The sequence below is a fragment of the Panicum virgatum genome, chromosome 9N, assembly GCF_016808335.1.
Source record: "Panicum virgatum strain AP13 chromosome 9N, P.virgatum_v5, whole genome shotgun sequence".
Classification (NCBI taxonomy): domain Eukaryota; kingdom Viridiplantae; phylum Streptophyta; class Magnoliopsida; order Poales; family Poaceae; genus Panicum; species Panicum virgatum.
In genome coordinates, this window is record NC_053153.1 from 78,579,136 (window position 1) to 78,604,731 (window position 25,596).

The 25,596-nt window shown below is 47.8% G+C and overlaps 2 protein-coding genes across 5 annotated transcripts; one reads left to right on the forward strand and one right to left on the reverse strand.

Annotated features, from left to right (window-relative positions):
- Positions 1-3,645: 3,645 nt before the first annotated feature.
- LOC120692420 (ABC transporter G family member 22-like) lies at positions 3,646-9,925 on the forward strand. Of its 3 annotated transcripts, none has more exons than XM_039975704.1 (10): positions 3,646-4,644; positions 4,731-4,804; positions 4,911-5,137; positions 7,130-7,285; positions 7,366-7,549; positions 7,634-7,954; positions 8,041-8,328; positions 8,430-8,714; positions 9,061-9,168; positions 9,299-9,925. In XM_039975704.1, the coding sequence occupies exons 1-10, from the start codon at positions 4,218-4,220 to the stop codon at positions 9,518-9,520; spliced, it is 2,292 nt and encodes a 763-aa protein (XP_039831638.1). In that variant the 5' UTR covers positions 3,646-4,217; the 3' UTR covers positions 9,521-9,925. The 3 variants fall into 3 exon arrangements, with proteins under 3 accessions (XP_039831638.1, XP_039831639.1, XP_039831641.1); XM_039975705.1 differs by having other exon boundaries at positions 7,634-7,876; XM_039975707.1 differs by lacking the exon at positions 7,130-7,285 and having other exon boundaries at positions 4,176-4,644.
- A 435-nt stretch (positions 9,926-10,360) lies between these two features.
- On the reverse strand, positions 10,361-14,233 carry LOC120692421 (cell number regulator 13). 2 transcript variants are annotated; one of them, XM_039975708.1, is made up of 8 exons: positions 13,990-14,233; positions 13,246-13,893; positions 12,278-12,699; positions 11,841-11,941; positions 11,585-11,656; positions 11,299-11,405; positions 10,935-11,028; positions 10,361-10,676 (listed from the first exon to the last, which is right to left on the reverse strand). In XM_039975708.1, the coding sequence occupies exons 2-8, from the start codon at positions 13,651-13,653 to the stop codon at positions 10,627-10,629; spliced, it is 1,254 nt and encodes a 417-aa protein (XP_039831642.1). In that variant the 5' UTR covers positions 13,654-13,893; positions 13,990-14,233; the 3' UTR covers positions 10,361-10,626. The 2 variants fall into 2 exon arrangements, with proteins under 2 accessions (XP_039831642.1, XP_039831643.1); XM_039975709.1 differs by having other exon boundaries at positions 13,246-13,858; positions 13,990-14,218.
- Positions 14,234-25,596: the final 11,363 nt, after the last annotated feature.

A 25,596-nucleotide genomic window follows, 5' to 3' on the forward strand; every position in this document is an offset into this window, starting at 1 on the left:
ATCCTGATCATGCCAAGTCTTTTGCTGCTCTCCAAAAGGCCTTATCACCTCCCCAGTCTTGTCATTACCAGATTTTTCTAAACCCTTTTGCATTGAGACTGATGCATCAGATTTGGGTGTGGGAGCAGTATTGCTGCAGGATCAGCATCCTCTTGCTTATATCAGTAAAGCTCTTGGTCCGAAATCCAAAGGTCTGTCTACATATGAGAAGGAATATTTGGCCATTATCATGGCAGTCCAACAATGGAGACCTTACCTGCAGCATGGGGAATTCTTGATATGTACAGATCAAAATAGTCTCATTCAGCTAACTGAACAAAGACTTCATACACACTGGCAACAGAAAGTCTTTTCTAAGCTCTTGGGTCTGCAGTATAGAATTATATACAAGAAATTGAAAATCGAGTTGCTGATGCTCTTTCCAGGAAGCAGTCCCATTCTGCACAATGTGCTGCTATATCAAGTGGCACACCTCAGTGGATTCTAGATGTTGTGGATGGATATAACCAAGATAGCTCCTCCTTGGATCTCCTTGCTAAACTTGCCATAGATCCTTCTGCTGTTCCCCATTTCACATTATCCAATAATGTCTTGCGTTATAAGAATAGAATCTGGGTTGGCAACAATCCTGCTCTCCAACAGAAACTGCTTGAAGCTTGTCCAAGTGCTCTAGGGGGTCATTCAGGTGCCCCGGTTACTTACCGACGCATGAAACAAATTTTTGCTTGGCGTGGCATGAAGACTGCAGTGCAGAATTTTGTGAAAACATGTCAAATCTGCCAGTAGGCTAAACCAGATCGTGTTAAACTTCCTAGTAAGCTTCAGCCCCTGCCTATTCCATCAGCAGCTTGGCAAATTGTGTCTATGGACTTTGTTGAGGGCCTGCCAATGTCTGGTGCTGCAAATTGCATCTTGGTGGTGGTTGATTCCTTCACTAAATATGGGCATTTCATACCTCTCAAGCATCCTTTTCTCTGCATTTGGGGTGGCCAAACTTTTCATGCAACACATTTACAGATTACATGGTCTGCCACAGTCCATTATCTCTGACAGAGATCGTATATTCACTAGTCACTTTTGGAAAGAATTGTTTACTCTTGCTGCTGTGAAACTCCAAATGAGTTCTAGCTACCATCCCCAATCTGACGGTCAGACTGAACCTCTGAATCAGACCATGGAAACCTACTTAAGGTGCTTTGTGAATGCCTGTCCAACCAAGTGGAGCAACTGGCTTTCGCTAGCAGAGTTCTGGTACAATTCTTGTTACCATTCTGCCATTGGACATTCACCGTTTGAAGCATTATACGGGTATTCTCCTCGTCACTTTGGTATCTCTACTCTGGATTCAGTTCAGTCTACTGAATTGTCCACATGGCTCAAAGACCGGCAAGTGGTCACTGCTCTTATTAAACAATATCTCAGCCGGGCCAAGACACATATGAAACAACAAGCTGACAAACATCGTTCTGAACGGGTGTTCTCGGTTGGTGATTTGGTTTTCTTAAAGTTGCAGCCATATGTGCAATCTTCTTTAGCCTTACGTTCCAACCAGAAACTTGCTTTCAAGTACTTCGGGCCTTTCAAGATTCTTGCTCGTGTTGGTCAAGTCGCTTACAAGCTGGATTTACCATCTTCTTCATCCATCCATCCTGTCTTTCATGTGTCTCAACTGAAGCCGGCCCTGACTGCTACTGCTCCGGTATCTGCCTCTCTTCCTACCGATATTGCTACTCCTCGTGTTCCTGAGAAGATACTGCAGAAGCGTTTCATCAACAAGGGTATTTCGCCGGTACAGCAAGTGCTAGTCAAATGATCAGATTGGCCTGAGGATCTTGCTACCTGGGAGGGTCTTTTGGATCTTCAGCAACGTTTTCCTAATGCACCGGCTTGGGGACAAGCCTCTTCTCAAGACTGGGGGGATGTTAGCACTACTGCGACTGGGCCTCGGGCCAGGCCAAACAACAAGCGAGTCCTTGGGCCGGAATGGGTTAACGTGCTTGCAAGGTCTTTTTTCATTTTTATATTTAAAAAAAACAAAGTTTCAAAAATATATATCGAATAGGGAAATTTTCAAAAATGGGTGCATGTCGCCCCCCTAATGGGCGACAGGGTGCTTGTCGCCCATCCAGTTGGCGACAGGACCTAAATGTAAAAAAAATTTACATTTAGGTCTTGGCGCCCAGGGCAAATTAAACAGTGAACTTGTAAAATCAATATAAAATCGTACAAAAATCGGAAAAATACAAACTCAACTGTTCTGGATTCTATGAAATAAGATCTACAACTTTTGTTACATAAAGTTTTCATTTGATCAATGTATCTAAATCAAGAAAAATATTTCTTGTACCTAGAAAAATCTGAAATAATTCATTTGGTCTAGTTGTGCTTATCTAAAATTTACCAAACTTTTTTTTATATCTCTTAGGAAATAAAATAATGGTACTGTAAAAGTTATGGCTTCTAATACTCAGTATAGCGGCATGGATAAATAACCCATTTAAACTAGACATATTGCAAGATCTAATTTAAAAACTTATTCTAGAAATATTTTCTGGCCCTACCAATTTTGTACAAGCCTATGCTCACCATATGCAACACTCTGGCCAAAGATGACATGCATCCAAAGAATGGATCTTGAGATTTAAATAAAAGTGCATTAAACTGATATTTAAAATAGAGCAAGATACATTGATCAAATGAAAAACTTCATATAACAAAAGTTGTAGATCTTATTTCATAGAATTCAGAACAGTTGAATTTGTATTTTTCTGATTTTTCTACGATTTTATATTGATTTTTTACATTTAGGTCATATCGCCAACTGGATGGGCGACAGCCACCCTGTCGTCCATTATGGAGGCGACATGCACCCATTTTTGAAAATTTCCGTATTCGATATATATTTTTGAAATTTGTTTTTTTAATATAAAAATGAAAAAAGCGCTGCTTGCAAGCACTTGAGTGGGCTGTGCCCGTGTATGGAGTGGCGATATATACAGAACGAGAGAGTGAGGACGGGTATCATGTAACAACTATCAACCTGGCTTCCAAGCAAGCAAGCTGTCCTCCTCCCTATCTGCTTCGTTCTTCTCCTATTCGCTCCGTTCTTCTTCTCTGATTGCTGCGGATTTCTTCCTCCGATCTCTTCCGTTGGTAACAGTTTCCTCAGTGTCCGGGTGGGAGCACTGCTTCCATGGGAGGGCTTTGCATTTTTCTGTCGTTTGATGCGCGCCTGACATCCACCGGAAAGACCTGGCGTCGCCGCAGTACACGCAACTTGCTGCTGTGAACTCTGATGGACCCGTCCAACAGTGCTCGATTCTCTCGGTCCCTGCAACTGCGGCCGTGAATATTCAGCGTCAGGGCCCCTGCTTCGAGTGATCCTCATTATTGTGCTGGGCGATCGCTAGCTCGTGTGAATATATGGGAATCTCGTAAGATCTTTCCGTGGAAGTTGCTTTGACAAACAGATGAAGATGATGCTCCGTTTGGAGCACGTGAGCCCGGAAATCCAACAAAATTCGTCCAAACTCGTCCCTGCATTTCTGAACCGGACTACGAGCTGCTCAGAATTCGCCACGACATGCATTCATAATTCTTCTGCAGTTACCAAACCAAACGAAACCAATGAATAATCTGCAAATATCCAGCAGGTCCAAAGATCAGGCCGCCGACCGGGCGGCGGCCGATCTCCATCGACGCGGGTTCGCCTCATTGTCCCGTAGCCAGCAGCCAGCCGGCGGTCGAGCCGGCGACGAGATTGATTTGAAGCCAGGGAGCGGCCAGATGGCCGGCCGGGGTCGCGGAGGGCGGAGCCGCGCGCGGCGGCCCCCACGCCTCCGCCCATCCCTATCGGATCGGACCCGCGCGCGGTGTGCAGGCGGGTGCCCTGGGCGATACGTCGTCGTGAGGCCGGCATGTGTGGAAGGCGGCTGCCCGGGCGCGCGCGGCGACACCCCCACTTTCCCGCGCCATCAATGCGCGGGGTCACCCGCCGCGCCGCGCTGGCGAGCCCCTGCCCCTCCGTTGCCACCCCGCCGTCGCTCTCGCCACCGCCCGTCTCGCCGGGCCTCTGCCTCTGCTTGGCCAGCTAGCTGCGCGCGTCGTCGCGGTCTGGCACGGGCAGGCGTATAAATCAGGGTGGCCCGTGCAAAAGCTACAGTTGTATCTGGTGTAGCTGTGCGCACGCACGTAGCTATAGCTAGCTAGCTGGTGATATGGAGTCGATAATGGAGAAGCCGGTGGCGGTGGACGCCGCGGCCGGCGGCGGCGGAGGAGGGGGTGCCGGTCGGACCAGGTCGGACCAGCTGGCGCCGTCGCAGTCGCTGAGCCGGACGGCGTCGGCGGAGACGGTGCTGAGCAACGCGGACACGACGAGCCTGTCCCGCAAGTCCAGCTTCGGGCGGAAGCGCACGGCGTCGGCCGGCGGCGGCGGCGGCGGCGGCGGCGGCAACAGACACATCCGCAAGTCGCGGAGCGCGCAGCTGAAGGTGGACGTGGAGGACCTCGTCAGCAGCAGCGCCGCGCTCAGCCGCGCCTCCAGCGCCAGCCTCGGCTTCTCCTTCACCTTCACCGGCTTCACCCCGCCGCCGCAGGGCATGCACTACTCCGCCGACCCGACGACCTTCAGCGACGATGACAGCCGTACGCACGATTAATTATATACATATATATAAGTCCGAAGCTACCTAGCTAGCTAGCTCGCTCTAAACACTGCTTACACCCTGCAGCCATGGACATCGAGGCCGGCGCGCGGCGGCGCAAGAAGCTGATGACGGAGCCGACCTTGCCGATATACCTCAAGGTAAAGCACTACAACCAGAAACGCCATGCGTGCTGCGGCGAGAAAAGCTTCGTTCGTTCGTCCTACTCATCATCGGCGCCGCGCGCGCACACGATCGGTGATGCAGTTCACGGAGGTGAAGTACAGGTTGTCGGCGAAGAAGGGCTCGCCGCGGGAGATCCTGGGCGGGATATCCGGGTCGGTGTCCCCCGGCGAGGTGCTGGCGCTGATGGGCCCGTCCGGCAGCGGCAAGACGACGCTGCTGAGCATCCTGGGCGGCAGGGCCGGCGGCGGCGCCGTGGAGGGCTGCGTCTCCTACAACGACGAGCCCTACAGCAAGTCCCTCAAGCGCAGGTAACGTAACCTACCCACCGTGTGGATTCATCGATGCGCGCCTTAATTAATCGCACCACTGCTTTAACTTACTAGCATATAGCAGGGCCTGGGCATCTAACTGATAATTCAATAATCAGTTAACTAATTAAAAATGGTATTGAATTCTCTGGGGCAGAGTTTATCAATTCATTACTATTAGCTGGAGGTGCTTATTAATTAATTGCGTGGTCAGTAGCTTTTAAGTTAAGTGGGTCCATCAGCCGGTGATGAGGTGTTGCTCGTAGCTACAGGTGGTGCCCATGCACGCGTAGCTGTGCCTGAAAAGATGTAGCTTAGCTAGCTGCCTAGCCGTGGCTCACGATTATCCTGCAAGTTTGTTAACTGTTCGTCGCTCTCTGGTTTACTGTTCATGCAACTCTCGTTATGCGTGATCGTATGTACAGTGCGCTGTCTGTGCCCGATGAAATTGACCTGACAGCCTTAGAAAAAAATAACCTTTTTTAGTAACAGGAAAAAAATGACATGGCAGATGGCGGCCTTGTCACTTTCGCGTGCTCCATTGCAAAGTAGACGGTCGGGCCCAGGCCCAAGGATGGGTCTCGGGCGAGGGGCGACCAAAGAAGCTGCGAGTAAATTTAGCCCAAGCCTTCTACGGGCCTGGCTGTTTATAGGCTAGGAGAGTCTCTCGTCGGCTTGGTTCGGCCCGGCCAGCCAGTTCCTCGAATCCGTTCGCTCTCGCAGTCTCGCTGGCATGGAGCCATGGCGGCACGCGCCTCCCGCCCGCCCGGCGAGGCATCGGCCCCTGGCCCTCCCCCATCACCTCCTGAATCGCCGGAGGTTTCGGCCGAATGAGTTTAGATCTAGGGTTCATTATTCGCCAATCCAACGAGTAAGAGCTACTAACTAATCAGCGATCTCCTAGCAGAGTTCAATGAGCCAATGATATCCCAATCCCGCATGCCTGCAGCCTGTTCGGCAAATTTCCTCAGCCAGTTGTGGCTAGAAGGCTGACGAGCGATGCAACGTGCCGGCTGTGCGACCAAGAAGAGGAGACGGCTGACCATCTGCTCTGCACCTGCAGCTTTACCCGGCAGGTTTGGCATACCCTGCTCTCGGTTCTTGGTATCCAAAACTCGCCGTCTCCTGCCAGCCTCAACTTTTTGGAGTGGTGGCTCCTCCTGCGGTAAGGGCTGTCGAAAGAACATAAGAAGAGGCTAGACACTACTGTAATGCTAGTGTCTTGGATGATTTGGAAAGAGCGCAACGCCAGGGTCTTCAATGGCACCCAGCAGAGCTTGAGTCAGCTTGTTCAAGGAATTCTCGAAGAGGGAAGCAATTGGATTCAAGCTGGTGCAAGCAAGCTTGCGGGGGTAGGTTGGCCTCACCAGTTGAGAACGAGTAGTTTTGTTCCTGGCTAGGCTATTTTTTCATGAGCCTCTCGGTTGTATTGTAGTGCCGTATAATCTTATTTTTGCTTGTTGAGGTGTGCGTGCGCCCCTTATGGCCCGCGTTGTAAAAAACTCATTTCTTTTCTTCTTAATGCAATGATACGCAGCTCTCCTGCGTATTCTCGAAAAAAAAAGTTGTGGCTAGAAGCGTTGAACGTGCAATTCTGAAGTCTCCGTGTTCAGACGTCAACATCACCTGAAACGTTGGATTATCGGACCACCATCCTATGAATGATGAATTGATGATGCCCCTCCGGCCCTCCCCTCATGCTTGTCATTGTCACAAGGACTGCCTCCGTCTCTGCTAGTCTGCTTCTGCCCAGTCATTTTAGTTGTAGCTGTTGATAGAGCCTTGTGTTGACTAGCCTGTAGTAGGGTCCTTGGGGAGACACTAACTCACTAAGGAAGGACACCAGTGATTGTGGACTATTTCTAAGAACCTATTTCTAAGAGCAGATTGTCACAACTGGCTGACCTTACATGAGGGAGGCCTCATGGTATCTTACAAAACATCTTGTGAGTACGCATGTTGACATATAGTTGGGCTCATATTTGCTTTCAGGATAGGATTTGTGACTCAAGATGATGTTCTCTTTACCCATCTTACTGTGAAAGAGACATTGACTTACGCGGCACTACTTCGTCTCCCAAGAACAATGACTAGGCAACAAAAGAAAGAACGGGCAATGGACATCATATATGAGCTTGGCCTTGAAAGGTAGACTCTGCATTTTACATTTCTGCATTGTTGCATGTTCACCATTCTTACAAGGTTGCTTAATTTTGTTGCGTTCAAAGGTGCCAGGACACAATGATTGGGGGATCTTTTGTGCGTGGGGTTTCAGGGGGTGAAAGGAAAAGAGTTTGCATTGGAAATGAGATTCTGATCAATCCATCTTTATTGTTTCTTGATGAGCCAACATCTGGGCTGGATTCAACTACAGCCCTAAGGATCGTTCAACTTCTTCATGACATAGCTGAGGTGAGGTGGATGTAACTACTAATGAGTAATGGCAGATTGGTTGTCATCAGTTCAGTTCGTCCTTAATTTAGTTTATTTCTGCAGGATGGGAAGACGGTTATCACCACAATTCACCAACCATCTAGCAGGCTGTTTCATAAGTTTGACAAGCTTATCCTCCTGGGCAAAGGAAGTTTGCTATACTTTGGGAAGGCATCTGAAGCCATGCCCTACTTCCAGTCCATTGGATGCACCCCACTCATCGCGATGAACCCAGCAGAGTTTCTACTGGATCTCGCCAATGGCAACACTAACGATGTTTCAGTCCCTTCAGAGTTAGATGATAAGGTGCATATGGAAAATCACACTTTGGAGAATAATAATTCCAAGAATGACTACAGGCCATCAGCACAAGATGTTCATGAGGTGAAGCATGAAATCAATGTGCTGATGTTATGATATATGAATTGGTTTTTAATTGCACTGAATAATGTATTTATGATGTTATGCAGTATTTGGTAGATGCCTATGAGACTCGAGTGGCTTTTAAGGAGAAGAAGAAGCTTCTAGCTCCACTTCCGATCAGTGATGACCTGAAGGCAACTATAACATCATCGAAGCGAGAGTGGGGCACAAGCTGGTGTCAGCAATATTCCATCCTCTTTTGTAGAGGGATCAAGGAAAGACGGCATGATTATTTGAGCTGGATGAGAATAACCCAGGTCATAGCTACATCGATTATCTTAGGTTTATTATGGTGGCACTCTGATCCCAGTACACTAAAAGGTCTAGAAGATCAGGTATACACACACGACTAGCTATTTGATTCGGTTAAGTTATTTCCCATACAACTAATTGATACATCGTAGCATCATAAGACAATGCCATTTTATGCATGCAGGCTGGCTTACTGTTTTTCATTGCTGTGTTTTGGGGTTTCTTTCCTGTCTTTACTGCAATCTTCACATTCCCTCAAGAGAGGGCAATGTTGAACAAGGAACGGGCAGTTGACATGTACAAGCTCAGTGCATACTTCTTGGCCAGAATGACAAGTGATCTACCACTTGACCTTTTCCTCCCTGTCGTATTCATGGTGATCGTCTACTTCATGGCAGGCCTCAAAGCAACTGCCACACATTTCTTTCTTAGCATCCTGACTGTCTTCCTCAGCATAATTGCTGCTCAGGTATGAAGTTCAGAGCTAGTTTTGCTATGCAGTATTATTGCCATCTAATGGGATGCTTGCATCATCAATTTTCAAAAAGTTTTTATCCTGGCTTGCTAGTTACAAACTTACAGTGACTGTTATAAATGTAGAACACACGACAAATCTCAAATTTGTGCACAATAGACAGTCAATAATAAATCATTTTGGGTCAGTGAGAGGCGTATATTGAACACGAGAATGCTCTCTTGTCATGACCAGTTAATCCATATCACTACCCATTGGTTAATGTTACTGAGTATGCTGCAAAGGATATTAATAGTGATTCTTTTCAGAACTAGTGGTCTCAACAAAAGTGATATTTCAGGGACTAGGATTGGCAATTGGAGCTACCCTGCTGGATATCAAGAAGGCAACAACTCTAGCTTCAGTTACAGTCATGACGTTCATGCTAGCAGGAGGCTTCTTTGTAAAGGTAAGTACATTACCTGATGCAGCACTGATGTAGTTACTGCAGAATTATATGTGAGTGTGTGATCTCGCAAAAACAGGCACTTGGCTTGTAGCACTGAATAGCTCTGTCCTAATGCCACTCTGATCTGCAGAGGGTTCCCCCATTCATCTCCTGGCTGCGCTACCTGTCCTTCAACTACCACACGTACAGGCTCCTGCTCAAGGTGCAGTACGATCCCGTGCCGGACATCCTGACCACCACGAAACACATTGACAACGGCGCCACCGAGGTCGCTGCTCTCGTCGCCATGATCATCGGGTACCGGGTGCTGGCGTACCTGTCGCTGAGAAGGGTGAAGGTCCCAAGCAGCTAGCACATCGCATCACCGCGTGTGTTGACTCATTGAAGCCTGAACTCCTGGAGGCCGCAAACCGCAAGGGGTTGGGTGTGTAGGGATGTTTGTTTTATATTGTGCCGTAAAAAGATAGAGCTCTTTTATTTTTCTGTCTTTTTCAACAAAGTTCAGAGGGCCCCGAAGGCCAAATTCGAAATTGAACCAGAAGAATGTGTAGCGAGTGTTAGGTCAGTCTCAGTCCACAGTTTCATTGTATAGTTACCAAGACTGAGCATTTGGTAATTGTGCCAACTAGATTTCATAGTGATCAAACTTCTCTCGTCTCATATAACTCTCCCCCATCTCTCCTTATAATGACACTGTCAAATCAGCACAATTTCTGATGTACTATGAAATTCTCATTAAGATTGGCCTTATAGACAAGCTGTGTTGTAATTTTTCCTTCACAATGATTACATGTTTTAAGTGATCAGGGAGTTAATAAGCATGAGTTTAAATGTGGGAGCATATTCTTGGGACAGGTAGTTTTAGGACAAATGCTACTCGTACTCCCAAGCATGCCTAACATTAGGAGTATGTTCACACCGATGGGCGGAGACACGGAGTCACGTAACCACAGGGTTAAAGTCTGATGTTTTACTGTTCAGGAGGCAGACATTCATCCGCATCAGGCTTGGATGGTCCCAATTCTGCAATGCTTTTTTAAAAAAAATGGTAAATGTTTGTTTCTGTCGTTCTATGTAGAAAAGAACACTGGAAGTTTATAGGATCCATCTTTCCAACTCGAGAATAGAGAACTCTTTTCTTCTTTTGCTACTGTTGTAAGGGTAAAAAGGCGCACACAAAAAGTGGCCTTCCTGATCTTGGTAAGAACTGACGATGTTAACCCATATTACGCTCTAACAGGCCTGTAACTGGTGTGTTTACAAAGTACATATACATACTGTGCAGCTATGCCCCAGCATATACTAGAAGAACAGAATCATGGAAGTACCAGGAGGACAAGGGGCATTACGCATAAATACAGCACCGAACATATTGTCGTGTCACTACTCTGGCAGTACGATATTAGAATGTTTTTTGTCAATATCTTTACAGAAGTCCCGGTCTCCCGTCATGGCTGCTCAGTGCTCCATGTATTGACATGGCGGCGGGGTAGTCTCTGTCTTTTCGCCTGCAGGAATAAGAGGCAACACAGAAATCAGTATTCCTGCACGTCAAATTATCGCATGCAGCTATCATCAGATCTATTACCGAAATAGAACCATGTTGCAAACAGAATCATATACCAACGATAAAAGGCAAGGCCTCAAACTGTATTGTTTTGCTACAGTTTTTCTATTTCTTTACCAAGTAGGCAGCATACATGTTGTCCCAACCCTAGTTCAGTTCATGGTTCACATTGCTAGAAGCATTTGAGTAGGAAACTAACCATAAGCTCCACGAATCTCCACTTCCCTCCATTCTTGAACAAGGGCGCAGCAACAACACAGCAGATGTGAAAGGAAGTCATCGCAGCATCCTCCCTGTCAGAAGCATAAGAGCCTCAGAACCTCTGAAACTGCAAAGACTCCAGCAAGTTTGCTAATATATAAGAGCATCAGAACTTCTTCCACCACCAAATCTCTCCATTAGCAGAGTATAAGTTAGGTTTACCAAGATAATTGTTAACCAAATGTTTTCCCTTGATATTCTGGTTTCCGTAAATGGCCAATCCCAGAGTATGGTTAAAAATAAACATTTCTATTTTAAGGACAAATACGAGCTCAACTAGTAGCATGTCCAGGAATATTTACCGCAATGTCCAACTTTTGACGAAGCTTTCTCCTTACACAACAAGTATAACAGCAGCAGGATAATATCAGGGAATATGCCATAATATCATTGCAGGCCTCTCCAGAAGCTGAAAACAGCACAGAATTACGTAAAGCAAGCTTTAGCTAACAGAAGCAACTAAAACCTCAGAAACCATGATGGCATTCTACTTGAAAGTATGTATGACTGTATCTTCTTTGCTGCAAGGAAACCTTGGCATGTAAAATAAGGTGAAGATATTTTCACTTTTCAAAGAAATATTCTTACACATTGGTCTGTCCTTGGCCACTGAAGCAATTCTCGAGAATGTTCCACAGGGGAAAAACAAGGTCTTGAAACCTATGTTACCATAGATAACAAAATCACTTAAGAAATGCTGGAACAAGCTTGCAAGGCTGAACAAGTATTCTTAAAATATCATGTAAAACACCATAGTGAAATTATTTAACCAAATACTGAACAGAGTGAATAAAACTATGGCAATCAAATATCCGTTGTTCAAAGATAAGGTTAATAGACATACACAAAGCTGGCTCTGAACAGCAGCCAAGTAAATCTGCATGCCACTCATCACTGTATGATCCTCTCCTTGAGACAGGATCATGTCCATATGAAACTGGTGAACTGCATAGGTTATACACCATCAGTAAAAAAACCTAATTTGGAAGATAACCTGATTTCATGTTGTGGAAGATAACAAAATTTCCCTTCCAACAAAAAAACAACACTCACACAGGAGAATGGGTAGTTATCTTTTGGGATGAACAATATAGTGTACCAGAATTACATCTTTAAACAAGTCAATGGTCGATGGTATCTAGACATTTCTCATATCAATCACAAACCCATATGGACTCAAAAGGCAGGTTAGGGTTCCCTACAGTCCTACACAATCTTATATGTCAATATCATATAATAAAGAAACAGTTACCAAAACTATAAGATGCTAAATTCACCAACCGTGGTGCACTGCAGGTATCTTTTGGCTTCTTTGGATAGTCATCATCATCATACGATTTTGCACCATCTCCTTTGGATTCATTGTAATTTGAGTCCTTTTTTTCAGAAACTTTAGCATTTGTTCCTTCCTCTGGAATGGTACATGCCACAGTTTTCGTTACTCCAAGCAGGTGTTGAATAACCTCACATGAGCTCAGATCCATGTTGCTTTGTGATCTTTGAAGCTCCACCTGGAGCTTCTCACTCTCCTTCTTAAGGGCTTCATTGAAAGGTAAGTTTGGATAGGAACATGACAGAGTCTTCTTGAGCACTATTGTAGGGTTTGTACAAGGATCAGGATTTAACAGAGCATCTTGCACTTTCTTGTCTTCCTCATCAAAAGAATATTCACATTGGTCTCTCTCAATGTACTCAATCCGATCCTGGAACAGTTAAAAGAAGAGTTAGCCAAACAGGAAATTGAGAGGAACAGCAAAAGATGATCCTTGATTAGAGCTTAAAAAATTGGCTACACTGTTAGCTTAAGTTCCTAATGTCTGCATATGATTCCACAGGTGTATAGAAGCAATGAAAGGGACGGCACATAAAATAGTTGGAAATTCATTATTCGAAGAACATTAGAATCATTAGTCCTACCTACTTCATGGCTAACCAACAGAAAACAAGAAACCAATCAGGCCATGCAGGAAAACCACCCTAGTCAATCAGATAATGATACTTTTGAACCTCAAAAGTAGAGATTCCACGCACCATGCTTCAGAACCAAAGAATGATACACATCACCTTCCTTCTAAAGTCTAAACCAGAAGGGATATCCCAGCAGAATGGAATATATAACAAATTAACATTTCTGAAAGCCTACCCAGCACATCCATCCAGTCTAGCATTCTAGTGCAAGAATAAACAACTGAATTTTGAGATATGCTAGTGACAGTGAGAGAAAACACGAGAGAAAGCTGATTACCGACCCGAATGCGGGCATTGTCGACGAGCGTGATGAGCGGGACGAGGCGGAGGTAGTTGTCGATCTCGTTCTGCGCCTTGCGGAACTGGTAGACTATGTTCCAGCCCATGGCGAGGAGGTAGAGGTAGGAGCGGTCCTGGCACGAGTTGACGAGCAGGTAGCCGCGCCGGAGCGCGTCCTCGAGCTGCTCGAGCGGCTCGCGCGTCTCCGGGTACTTCCTGAGCTCCGAGACCCGGAGCTGCTCCAGCAGGCCGCCGATGAGCTTGAGGTGCTGCGCGAAGCGGCGGCAGTTGCGCTTGTGCAGCCGCGCCGTGGACGCCGCCTTGACGATGAGGGAGATGAGCTTGACGGCGTCCAGCCCCGTGAGCTGCGCGATGTTGGAGAGCTCCCCCACGTTGTCCCACGACGCCATTGCGATCTTGAATTTCTCACCCCCTCTCCTCCTCCTCCACACACGAGCCGCTCGGCCTCCCGCCTAATTCGCGCGCGAGGTGAAGATCGGGGAGACCCAAGGGCTATCCTACCCGCCACGGTGCGTCCTCCCGCCGGCCATGGCTCCAAGAACCTCCTTGCTCTCGGTTCTTGATTGCAGGGAAAACGACCGCGGCCGGGCAGATCTGAAAGATCACAGCAGCAGCATTCCTCTTATCGCCTGCGAGGAAAGAAATCAATCAAGATGAAAGACCCTTCTGCTTGCGGCGAACCAATTCTGCTGGAAATCCCGCCAGCTACTATACTACTGAATTACCTCTCGCTGTCACCTCCTCCAGCCGTGACAGAGTCGGAGACTGGAGTGGGGATGCGCGACGGCGCTGCGCCTCTCCCTCTCCCTATCCCCCTCCTCCCTCGAGCGGCGCGGCGGGGAACTGGAGTGGAGAACAGGCAATGCCTGCAAGTGGGAAGGGGAAGAGGCCAAGAGGGGCGTGGAGCGGAGCGGATGAGGCGACGAGCAGAGAGAGAGAGGCTACTGTTGGTTGATGACACTCCACTGACCGAAACGCCCCACTACCTCAGGCAGGTCGCCTCGCCATGTTGCGTTGCGTTCCCCGACTCCACGTGTCTCCGAGTCCGTGCCGCGCGCACAGTTTTGGGTGCTTGTGCTGCGCGCGTGTGCCGTGCGGCGCGCCTCGCTCGCGTCCAGCGCTCTCGTCACCCGTGGCTCGTGGGGCAGACAGCGTGGGGCAGCCGGCACTAGCAGTCTAGCACTCCCACCGCGATCAGCGACAAAGGAATAGTTAACTTTTGGGAGCTTGCGCGTCTCAGCAGGAAATGGTCTGCTTTGCTCCTTCGCCCGTGGCTGACAGGTGGGCCATCTGTTCAGATTCCAAGGCCGGTCAGTTGAGTGCTTCCACTGTAGTTGGGTTCAGGTTCAGCGTGACCCCTGTGCGTCGGGTTCAAGGCCGCGAGCGCCCGTGACGGCGTGACCTGGTCAGGTTGGAACAATTGTTTGGTGGTAGGCCAGTGGTACTAGGAGGACTACTGCTGTACTAGGATGGCTTTTATTTTGTTTATGCATTTACCGAAAAAGCCCCTGCAGCTGGCCTGGCAACTTTGTCCGCGGACGAAACGGACGTGGGCGTGTGCCGCGGTAGGTACCAGTACCACCGGGGCACAACACAAGCCCACCAGCTCGACCGCGCACTGCCGCCCGCACCTGCATGCGCCTAAGGTGGTGGTCTGGTGGACATGCGTCCGTCGCCACTGTTGCCGTGGGCACCCGCCGCTTGCCTCATTCGGTGCCTCCGGTAGTGCCACTTGCCGATCAACGCGCATGACACACGGACAAGTTCAGAGCAAAATGGAAGGATCGGTCACTTGGGTGTGCACGTATATTACTTGAGTCGCCCACTGGTTTTGTCACGTTGGTTTCACGGAGCAGACATGGTTGCTTGCGCCTGCCGATCCAGCGTCACCAGGGGAAAGCTATTCATCGCGCGCGCGGGTAGCAGCGGAGCTGTCGCAGAAGAGGGGAGCTCCCTGTTCATCTTCCCCGGCGAGCTCCGGCCAGGGTTCGGGCCCTTCGGGGTTCCGGGTTGCCGGGTCCTGTGGCCTCCGGCGGCCTTAGAAGGAGGAGGGGGGTAGGGAAGCCCGGCGGTGGAGGCGGGTTGTGGGCGGCGGCGGTCGGCGGCGGGGACGCCGCCGGCCGGGGGCGGCGGGGAGATATGCGGTGGGCCAGGCACCGGGCGGGGGAGCGCGGGTCCGAGCTGATTAGTGTCGGCGGCGGCGGAGGGCAGCGGCGGAGGCGCCGGCGGCGGCGCCGGAGCCGTGGGAGGCGGGGGAAGGCGGGGGCGCGGCGCCGGGAGCCTCTGCGACGTATCGACGGCAAATCGCATAAAGCGATGAATAGACACCCCCGCGTCACCACCCCCGCAAAAACGCCCCCACTGAGTTTGGTGCGGTCATCGACGGCATATACGGGCAAACAGCGACAGCAGAAACCCCCGGCCGCCCGTCGCCGACGAGCAGGCCCCCCGACGGCAAAAACGGAACGGCAAGACTGCCGCTGGGCTCGCCCTCGCCGCTCCCCCCCCCCCCCCCCCCCCCCCCCCCGCCCCAGGTCAGGTACAACGGGCCGGCGAGACCCGTAGACATGCAGTGCAAATTTGCAGAACCTCCCTTGCGCAAGCAGAGACCCGTAGACTGCAGCCTCGGCGTCTCGTTCGTCTACGAGCCGAGCGCGTGCTCCCAGGCCAGAGCAACAACTCGCCCGTTGGAGGAAACACTGCGGGAGGCATCGGAGACCAGGATCCTTTGCGGGGGAGGATTGCCAAGAGGACGATGAGCAATACAAGCTAGCAAGCAAGGGATGCTTAGTAATACTTGTGTGTTCATGATTTTGTGAAATCCATAGTAAAGTAAATATAGGTTCAAATGATCTCAAATTTGTTTTTGTTGGATCTGTCTTGTGATGCTTTACATTTAAAAAAAATATGAATACACATGGTATTGTCATGTGTTTTTATCTATAGATTTATTTGTGCTAGGGTGTTTAAATGCATATTAAATTATGTATTGATCTAACAAAATGTGAAACAAAATTTGTTAGACTCCCTTTTTGATTTACATTTCAAAATTGTAACATTTACTCTCGAGAAGTGTTTATTTTCTGCTTTTTTAAATGTCTTTCTTACTTACTGCTTGAAAAATGAAAAATGTCTAGTAAATTACAGAAAAATAATAAAAATTGCAAAAATCACTTTTTCATCTTTTTTTCTTTGTGTAGAGTATGAGAAAAATAAGTTTGCTATGTTTTCTATTACTTTATATGCCTTTTATGATTTAATGTGTTATAGGTGGTTTAAAATTTGCTACAAAAGCCATGCGAATTAATGTTTATATACATTTTATGATTTAATATGTTATATATATAAGATTCGTGCAAATTATTTGAATGTATTGTGCATTCTCTCATCTATGCAATAAAATAGCTACAAAGATTAATTATGCACTAGATCACCATGAGTTTGTGTGTCAAAAGATGAATTAATAACTCTACAAACAGCCAAACAGACAACTCATTGTACAACATGTCTATTCAGTTGTCTGTTTGTAATAAAAAGACAGCAGCCGTCTACATTATTGTACTTGCCCTTTATGTGTTGGAGGCCCACGGATGTGGCTTGATTGCGCTTCCTCCTTCCTTCTTCAAGCGGTTTTTTCTTTTTTATATTTTTTAAAAATAAAAATTTCAAAAATATATGTCCGTTTTGAAATATTTCAAAAATACCCCCCGGTCGCCCCCCCATAGGGCGACAGGCCTTAAGTGTAATTTTTTTTTCAAATTCGCAATAAGATCCCTGAAAAAAAAAGAAAAAAAAGGCCCTGTCGCCCCCCAACGGGCGACAGGGGCCTGTCGCCCAGCCCACGGGCGACCGCCGCTGGGCCCAGCCCACGGGCGCGGCAGCGCGGCAGGGGGGCCTGTCGCCCCCCCCCCCCCCCCCCCGCGGGCGACCGGGGGGCCTGTCACCCCCCCCCCCCGGCGGGCGACCGGGGTATCCCCCTATAAAAGCTCCAGCCCTCCCCTTCCCTCCTCATTTGAGCCCGAAAATTCCACCAAAAATCCAGAAAAAAAGAGAGGAGTGAGGAGAAGGAAAGCGGCGAAGCCCTGCCGGATTCAGCACTTGTGATCTGCAGGTTAGTACATTTAGTTTATATATTGTTAGATTTAAGTACTACATATTTAAATATGAGTAATTTAAGTAGGGGTGAGTAATTTAATTTAATTAGTGCTATAGTAGAACCATTTAAGTAGGAGTTCAATGATACTTTAGTTTGTAGTTACGTAGTAGTAAATTAGTTTAGAAAATTAGTTCTACGCATTTATTATTACAATTGCAGTACTATTAGAGACGTGTTTATAAATTAATTATGATTTAGAATAGAATTTGGCATATGCAGTATAGAATTTGAGTGTCATCACGTACTTATGAATACTTATACGTTGTAGTTGAATTTCATACTGAGTTTTTATGGATTATTGAATAAGGTAGTGAAGTAAAGAATATAACTCGATAAGTATTATGTGATATACAGATATGTCGAGCAAGATGCAGTTTCAAGTATTTTATGGTGAATACAATGTTATGTATGGGCCAAATGGAGTAGATCTTTCTGCCTTTAAGCGCACATCTAGCGGCATAGATAAACCTCTGGAAAGGAGTTTTGGTTCCAAATGTAAATGGCTGCAGCATGAGTTCCATGTTGATCCGTTGACACATGTGATCACTGTCCAGTCTCTTGTTAATTGGGAGGTAGAAAGTGAATTATGAGAATTAATGATGATACACAGCACTGATGACTGGCAGAAGTACATGCAAGCAGCTCTAGAGCGTGGGTGGCCTCTGGCCATTCTTGTTCAAATTTAGGAGAAGACACAAAATGAAATCCAACATTGTGCAGATCAAGGAACTCCGAGTATTCGAAGAGAGACCAATTATGTTGAGCAAGTTGAGTCAGAAGAGACAGAGAACCAAAACATGGGACCACATGGCCTTGCTGATGAGGGAGAAAGGATACATAGCATTGTGGACGAGATGGAGGCAGAAGACCAAACCGCAATAGAGATGGAAGAATATGAGGACCCATCTGATGACGAGCAGTACTCATTGCCAAAAGAGTGGAAATAGCATGGTTTTGGCAGTCATGTCGCAGAAGATGTACGAAATCAGGAGTGGGAGTACAGAGGGAATAAGGTAGTGCAAGGTGCAACATATCCAAACATTGAAGCCGTAAAAGATGCTGTGAGACTATGGGCAATCTCATTGAAACGAGAATTCAAAGTCGTAAAGTCTGGCAGTAAAGAATATGAGGTGAAGTGTGTGAATGCTGGATGTCCATGGCGAGTACATGCATTCAAGGGAAAATGGAAGTCAAACTGGAAATGTTCCATTGTCACAGAGCACACTTGTTTGTTGTCAGAAGTTCTTCCCTCGCATCGCAATATATCATGCGACTTTGTTGCAAAGCAAATGTATGGGTTTATTATGGACAACCTAAATTATGAGCCAAAAATGATTGTTCGACACATTGAGCAGACTTACCAGTACACCATCAGTTATTTGAAGGCATGGCGGGCTAAACAAAGGGTGTTCGAGATGCGGTTCGGCACATATGAGGCATCATATGATAACCTACCTCGTATGTTATCCCAGGTTGCTGATAGAAATCCTGAAAGCTTTTATGACACATACCTTGTACCAGCCGTGACTAGGGGACAAAGAATTATGCAACGAGCCTTCTTTTGCATAGGTGCTTGTGTTAGAGCATTTCAGTTTTGTCTTCCGGTGATCTGCATTGATGGCACATTTTTGACTGGAAGGTATAAAGGTCAGATACTCACCGCAATCGGTGTAGATTGCAACAACCAAATTGTTCCGCTCGCATTTGCATTTGTTGAGAATGAGAACATAGACAGTTGGTATTGGTTCCTTGAACGAGTGAAGATTCATGTTGTTGCTGCACGTCCAGATGTGTGCCTTATTAGTGATAGGCATGCAGGTATCCTGCAATCAATACTGAAATTGCAACGTGGAACTGCGACAACGCCTCCATTATGGCCTGATGTCCAAAACAGGTGGTGCATTAGGCATATGGGTGCAAACTTCTATGAACACTTCAAGAACAAGGATCTTAAGAACCTGTTTAAGAGGTTGTGCACCCAAAATCAACAGAGAAAATTCAATGCATTATGGCAGATGCTTGATCAGTTGACTGCAGAGCTAGTGAAGGTAAGGGCATCAGGAGCAGGCACGAGTCAGGCTGCAGAGGCTAGGGATTCAATTGAGAAGCCATTTTCACACTGGATTCGAGGTGCACCTAAGGAGAAATGGTCATTCCTTTATGATACCAACGGAATACGGTATGGTATTCAGACAACGAACCATGCAGAGTGCCTTTCCACTTGTGGGGATTGTTGAGTTCATCATGTATGGGTGCATGAAGTATTTCAGAGAGCGTTACACGGCTGCAAGCATAAACATCAGCAACCCCCAAATTCAGTTTTGCAAAAGAGTGACACAATATATGCAAGAGAAGATTGAAAAGGCCAAACTGCACCGCGTCATATCCACAGGTACAATGGAGCATAGATTTGAGGTTCTATGCAAGGATAGAAGTGGTCGTGGTATCCATAGAGATAGGGTGGTACAGGAGAGTTAGATTACAGTTGATGGCAAAGCCTTCTGCTCATGCATGAAGCCTAAGTTATTGCATATGCCATGCTCCCATCTCATTGCGGCATGTGCAGAGTCTGCGTTACAGCCAGGACTATTTGTTTCACCGTACTTCAGCAAGGAAGCAGTTGTATCCACATGAGGACATGAGGTATACGGGATTGGAATTGTGGGGCCTTTCACTCAGGATAATGAGAATAAGATGTTTATTCCTGATCCAGCCACTAAGAAAGGCTAAGACCGCCGTCAGACACGTCGTATTCGGAATGGTATGGACGAGTCGGAAGCAAGCAAGGCACAAAAGCGTTGCAGTCAATGTGGAGCATTGAGTCACAACTACAAGAAGTGTCCTCAGAATGCACTTCACGATGCTGCTGACGTCGGTCCTTCCGGAAATCCCAGAGATGGAGCACCTCCTACGTTCAGACGAGCATCGACGAGAATTGCTCGTGGAAGGCATTCGGTGTCATGATCCACAATTGTATTTCATTATTTGTAATATGTAGTAATGAAATATGGCAGGTATGTAATGAAGTATTATTGTATTTATGTGTCCAGTTTGTATGAAATATATATTTACCTATGTGTTCTCATATATTTTTGAATGCAGGTATGGAGATGGACTCCTTGCTAGACCCAGTGATCGACTCGAGCCACATGTCATACTTTGCAGCTGTTGAGCACCGAGCCCTAGAGGTGCTACGTTCTCGTCCACCCGGCGAGGCGATCTCTATACACCACGATTGGTGTGACCGGTATGTAATGAAATATTATTGTTTATCACTTATGTATTTGCCGGTATTCCTTTGTTTCGACATTTTTTGTTTTTTTGCAGGTTACGTGAGGCCGGCCTACTGACTCTGAGCCATCTTGTCGAGGTTGGGCCTATTCAGCTCGACCGATCCCTCCTGACGGCGCTCGTTGACAGATGGAGGCCGGAGACACACACGTTCCACCTCCCGTGTGGGGAGATGACTCCTACGCTGCAGGACGTGGCCTGCCTCCTCGGCCTCCCTATCGTCGGGGAGGCTGTAGGTCCGCGTGTGGTGGCGGCCTCATGGAAGGATGAGCTGGAGGCTCGTTTTGCCCTGGTTGACCGCGTGGAAGAAGCAGGTCCGATCAACCCGCACCCGCGAGCAGCAGGTCCTTCGAAGACCTGGTTCCTACAGTTTACAGTACGTATTCATTCCATATATAAATTTAATTGTTACAATTCACATGTTGCATTGATAGTTGAAACCATTAATCTTAATTGTTTATGCAGCCTGCCCTGTTGGCTGCGGATGCCGACGAGTACAGTGTGACCAGATCGCTGGAGGCGTACCTACTTTGGTTGTTTGGTTACATCATGTTCAACAACACTCATGGCAACTCGGTCGATAGGATTCTCCTTCCGTATGCACGGGAGATTGCGGATGGGGACGAGGACGTACCGCCCTACAGCTGGGGTGAGGCGGTACTTGCAGCCACTTACCGTGGACTCTGTGACGGCTGCATGAAGACACAAGGAAACGCTATTCTGTCAGGGTGCCCACTACTGCTACAGCTTTGGTCGTACGAGAGGCTAGCCGTTGGTCGGCCCTTTGTCAGCCACGAGCCTTACCACGGGGGCATGTACGGCGACGAGGAGGACGAGAGGCCCACTATAGGAACTATCTGGATCTGGCGTCAGGTACGTTCGCAACAAATCTAATTTTGTTATTCATTGTTACATGATGTATTAGCGCACTTTTAATTTTACTTATTCGGAATGCAGAGGTCCTGGGCACATGCGCGGGTTAGACGCGCATATCCTGAGTTTGTTTCGGAGCTCGACATGCTGACGCCCGAGGACGTTGTCTGGGAGCCTTACAGCCCAGAGGCTGTGGCTACCCGTGCACCAGCAGGCCTGTCTTCGCACTGCTCCGCGAATGCGAGCCTGTGGCTTACTTCCGCCGTCCTGGTTTATGACATCGCGGTTGAGGCATATTGCCCCTGGAGAGTTAGGAGACAGTTTGGGCAGCGCCAGGAGTTTCCGGTGCCCACCGCGTTGGAGCGTGTCAGTCGCCAGGACCACAGGTAATTATAAATGAACTTGGCTCATACATTCATGTCGAATCTAACGATTCTTCGTGGTCCACTTTGTAGGTTGTCAAGGAGTGGCTTGCCGTGCTCTGATGATTGGCTCACCAAGATCCAGCCGTGGGTGGACCAATGGGAACAGGCAGACGAGCTCTTGGTCCATCCAACAGGACCACACACAGACAGCTCCTTTAGGGCTTACCTCACTTGGTACTTACCCCGGACTCGGGCTCGTCTGGTTTTTGTTGACACTCACCCGCAGCCACAGCAGGCGAGGCCTCAGGATGGCTATGGCCGGCACCACATGGAGGCACTAGCTGGCGCGGTGAGTCTCTTGATCATATATGCATATATATATATATATAATCATATTCATAAGATAATTCATGTGTTTGTAACTGTACCTTTACTGAATTGATGCAGCTTCGCCTTTGCAACATGATGGAGACGGACTGCTCGACTTACTTGACGAGGGTACGTGCCGGATCCCCAATGACCCAGTTTGAGCAGACAGAGGCATGGTCGAGGCAGCGTGATCAGTTGCGTCAGGTAGTGCATAACTTCGGAAGCCGTGTGCAGTACGAAGACAGCCACGGGTCGTCTCAGGCCTCGTCGTCGTTCCCGTGTCCGTCGACCATGCACGGGCCGACGTCGCAGTTCTTTCCAAGTGCAGGTAACGTACATATCTCTTTAAAATTACATCAAGTGTTTCTATATATTTACTAATATCACATACAGGATACGATCCAGCTACTGCGTTCGGCCATACTGGAATATTTAGAGGGACAGCACCAGTTGGCGGACCGTATCCAGGGATGGTACCGGGGCCACAGATACCAGCCTACACAGGTTAGTTTATGTTTCGTATTTCGGTTTCTACATGGCATAACAAAATATACGAGCGTACGCTAACATCCACATTTTTTGCGTAGGATTCTACCCCCATGCGAGCGCCGGACCTTCTTCTTCCTCCTTTCGACCAGATAACGAGACCTTCACCTTAGATGACTTCGACAGCTTGAGTCCAGAAGAGCCTGCCGCACAAGGTGACCCCGATGTCTTGGGGTATTCACAGCTAGGAGGAGCACCACTTGAGATCTCTCAGTAGCAGACACCGCAGCCCCTTGCGCGTCCTGAGCGACAGGTGAGGTCTCCGGATGTTCTCACCTACTCCGAGGGCCATGTCTGTGCCCAGCAGAGGGCTAAGAGGGTCCGACGCCCTAGGAGTGGTTAGATGTATCTGATGTTTGTATCTCTGATGTTTATTTGTAATGAGATAGCTGTGGACCGCTTATTTGTATCCGATGTTTACGATTGTGGTGGGTTACTTGTCATTTGTTTCTATAGATACTATTGATGTGAATTTATTATATTTGTGGGTTCCATAATGCTCGTGAAATAAGGGAAGTTCTTGCGATTTTTTCCCGTGATTTAATGAAGGACAAGTTAGGTGCGGTAGGAGTCAGCGGCCGAGACCCTGCCGACGATGATAAACGAATACACGCTCGAATAGCTCAAAATAGGTCCCTGGAAAAAAATAAAGGCCCTGGGGCCTGTCGCCCCCCCAACGGGCGACAGGCCCCTGTCGCCCGAGGGGTGGGCGATAGGCCCCTGTCGCCTGTTGGGGGGGCGACAGGTCCCCCCATTTTTTTTTCTCCAGGGACTTCGTTGCAAATTTGAAGAAAAAAAAATTACACTTTGGGCCTGTCGCTCTATGGGAGGGCGACCGGGATATATTTTTGAAATATTTCAAAACAGACATATATTTTTGAAATTTTAATTTTTTTAAATATAAAAAAGAAAAAACCGCTTTCTTCAATGGAGCATTTGGGCTCGGAGAGACGGATCCAGCCTGTTATCTTGTTGCTGTGGGCACACACTATTTTGTTTTTTTATATGCTAGGCTGCTAGTAGCGAGTTTCCTTTGAAAAAAAACCATTCTCATTGCTGCACTTTTTTTTTCGAAAGGGAAAATATAGGAGAATTTCTTCGGGGATAAGAAGATACTCTATCCGTCTTAAAAATAAGTCATTCTAGGATTTAAATATAAGTAATAAATAGGGCAAGTAAAGTCATTTTATTATTTCCTTAATCTGTCCTAAAATTTGTAAAGTGATTTATTTTTTGGGATGGAGGGAGTAAATATTAAGCATCAGAACAGTACACTCCCCTTTTAACAAATAAGACCTCGAAGAAAAGGAAAATTATAAGGGAGCTCCTAAGGCTACTATTCATCTTCCTCAACTTCTCCGGCATCCTGTTCATCATCTTCGCTGCCTGCAACTTCCAAATCCGCCTTCCATCGCGCCAAGGAACTCCAAACCTTGGTAAAGCTGCAAGATCCACCGCCTGATACGCCGCCAAGCAGCTCGGTTCTGCTGAACGACTATCTGCCATCACCTTGACTAGATGGAAGAGGAACAAGAGACCCGCCACCGCCGGCCGGTCGACCAACGACTGGAAGAAAAGTCCGATGTTGCCGAGGAACTTAGCGACCCAGACAAATCACGCACCCACATGCCGCAGGGACGCTCCAATTACTACCCTTTCGCGGAGGAAAAGGAGAAAAGAACTCACTCGAACACTACTGGCGAGGTCGAAGAAGCTCCCCCTTCGTCCGCCAGCGAAGCACCTTGCCTCGCAAATCGCCAAAGCAGGAACCACCTGCGCCGTCGCCGGATCCGACGCAGAGGAGATAAAAGATCTCATCCAGTGCCGACGCTGAAGAGGAGAAGAATCCACCACTTCCTAACCCTAACTTATATACCTAGAAAGCTGGAAACTATACACTAGCCGCCATATCCCCAGTTCTCCACCACCTCCGATGCCCGAGGGAAGCCGGACGCGGCGGAGAGCCGATGAGACCGGCACCGGAGAGGGAGTCGCCTCGAATTTGCCCTTTTACACGGTAGCGGGGAAAGATCGAGAGGCAGAATGCGATCTCCGAGACTCAACCGTGGCGGCCTCCAACATGATTAATCCTTGATGTTTACCGGAAATGCCACTTGGCTGTAAAAAAAAGACTGATTCATACCAGTGTACTCATCGTAGATAGTTGGACCACTTATCCAATGTTATATGCTGATATGCTTACGTGAAGCATTTTTAACTTTTGACTTACCACTTAAACCAAGAAGCGCATCTTTGTAGCTTGGAATTGGACTTGGAATTGTACAAACAGCTTGACCAATCGGAGGTGACGACAACGAGGTTTGTTACAAATAGCTTAAACCTTAACCAGTACAGAGTAGCCATCCATTCTTATTCCATGGTCAGGATATGCAGTCGAGGCTAACAACAACCACGTCAGCATTTATTCCAGCTGGCCAAGTCATTCTCCATCGTGCCTTTGAAAAAAAAAATCTCCATGGTGCCAGAACAGTAAAGTCTGCTGTACGCCACGACTTGGTACGAGCAACGTGCGCGCCGCGCCGCCACCACCCTCCCTCCCGGCTCGAGTCATCAGCCTCTAGTCAAGCCCCCAACCACCGCACTCGAACCAGTCGCCGTGCCGAAACGTCTATCCAATCCAAACCAACCCCCCGGGACGGGACACGGGGGAGACTGCTCGCTCTCGCTCCTCCGAGTCGCCGACGCCACCCTTTGGGCTTTGCCTGCCTACC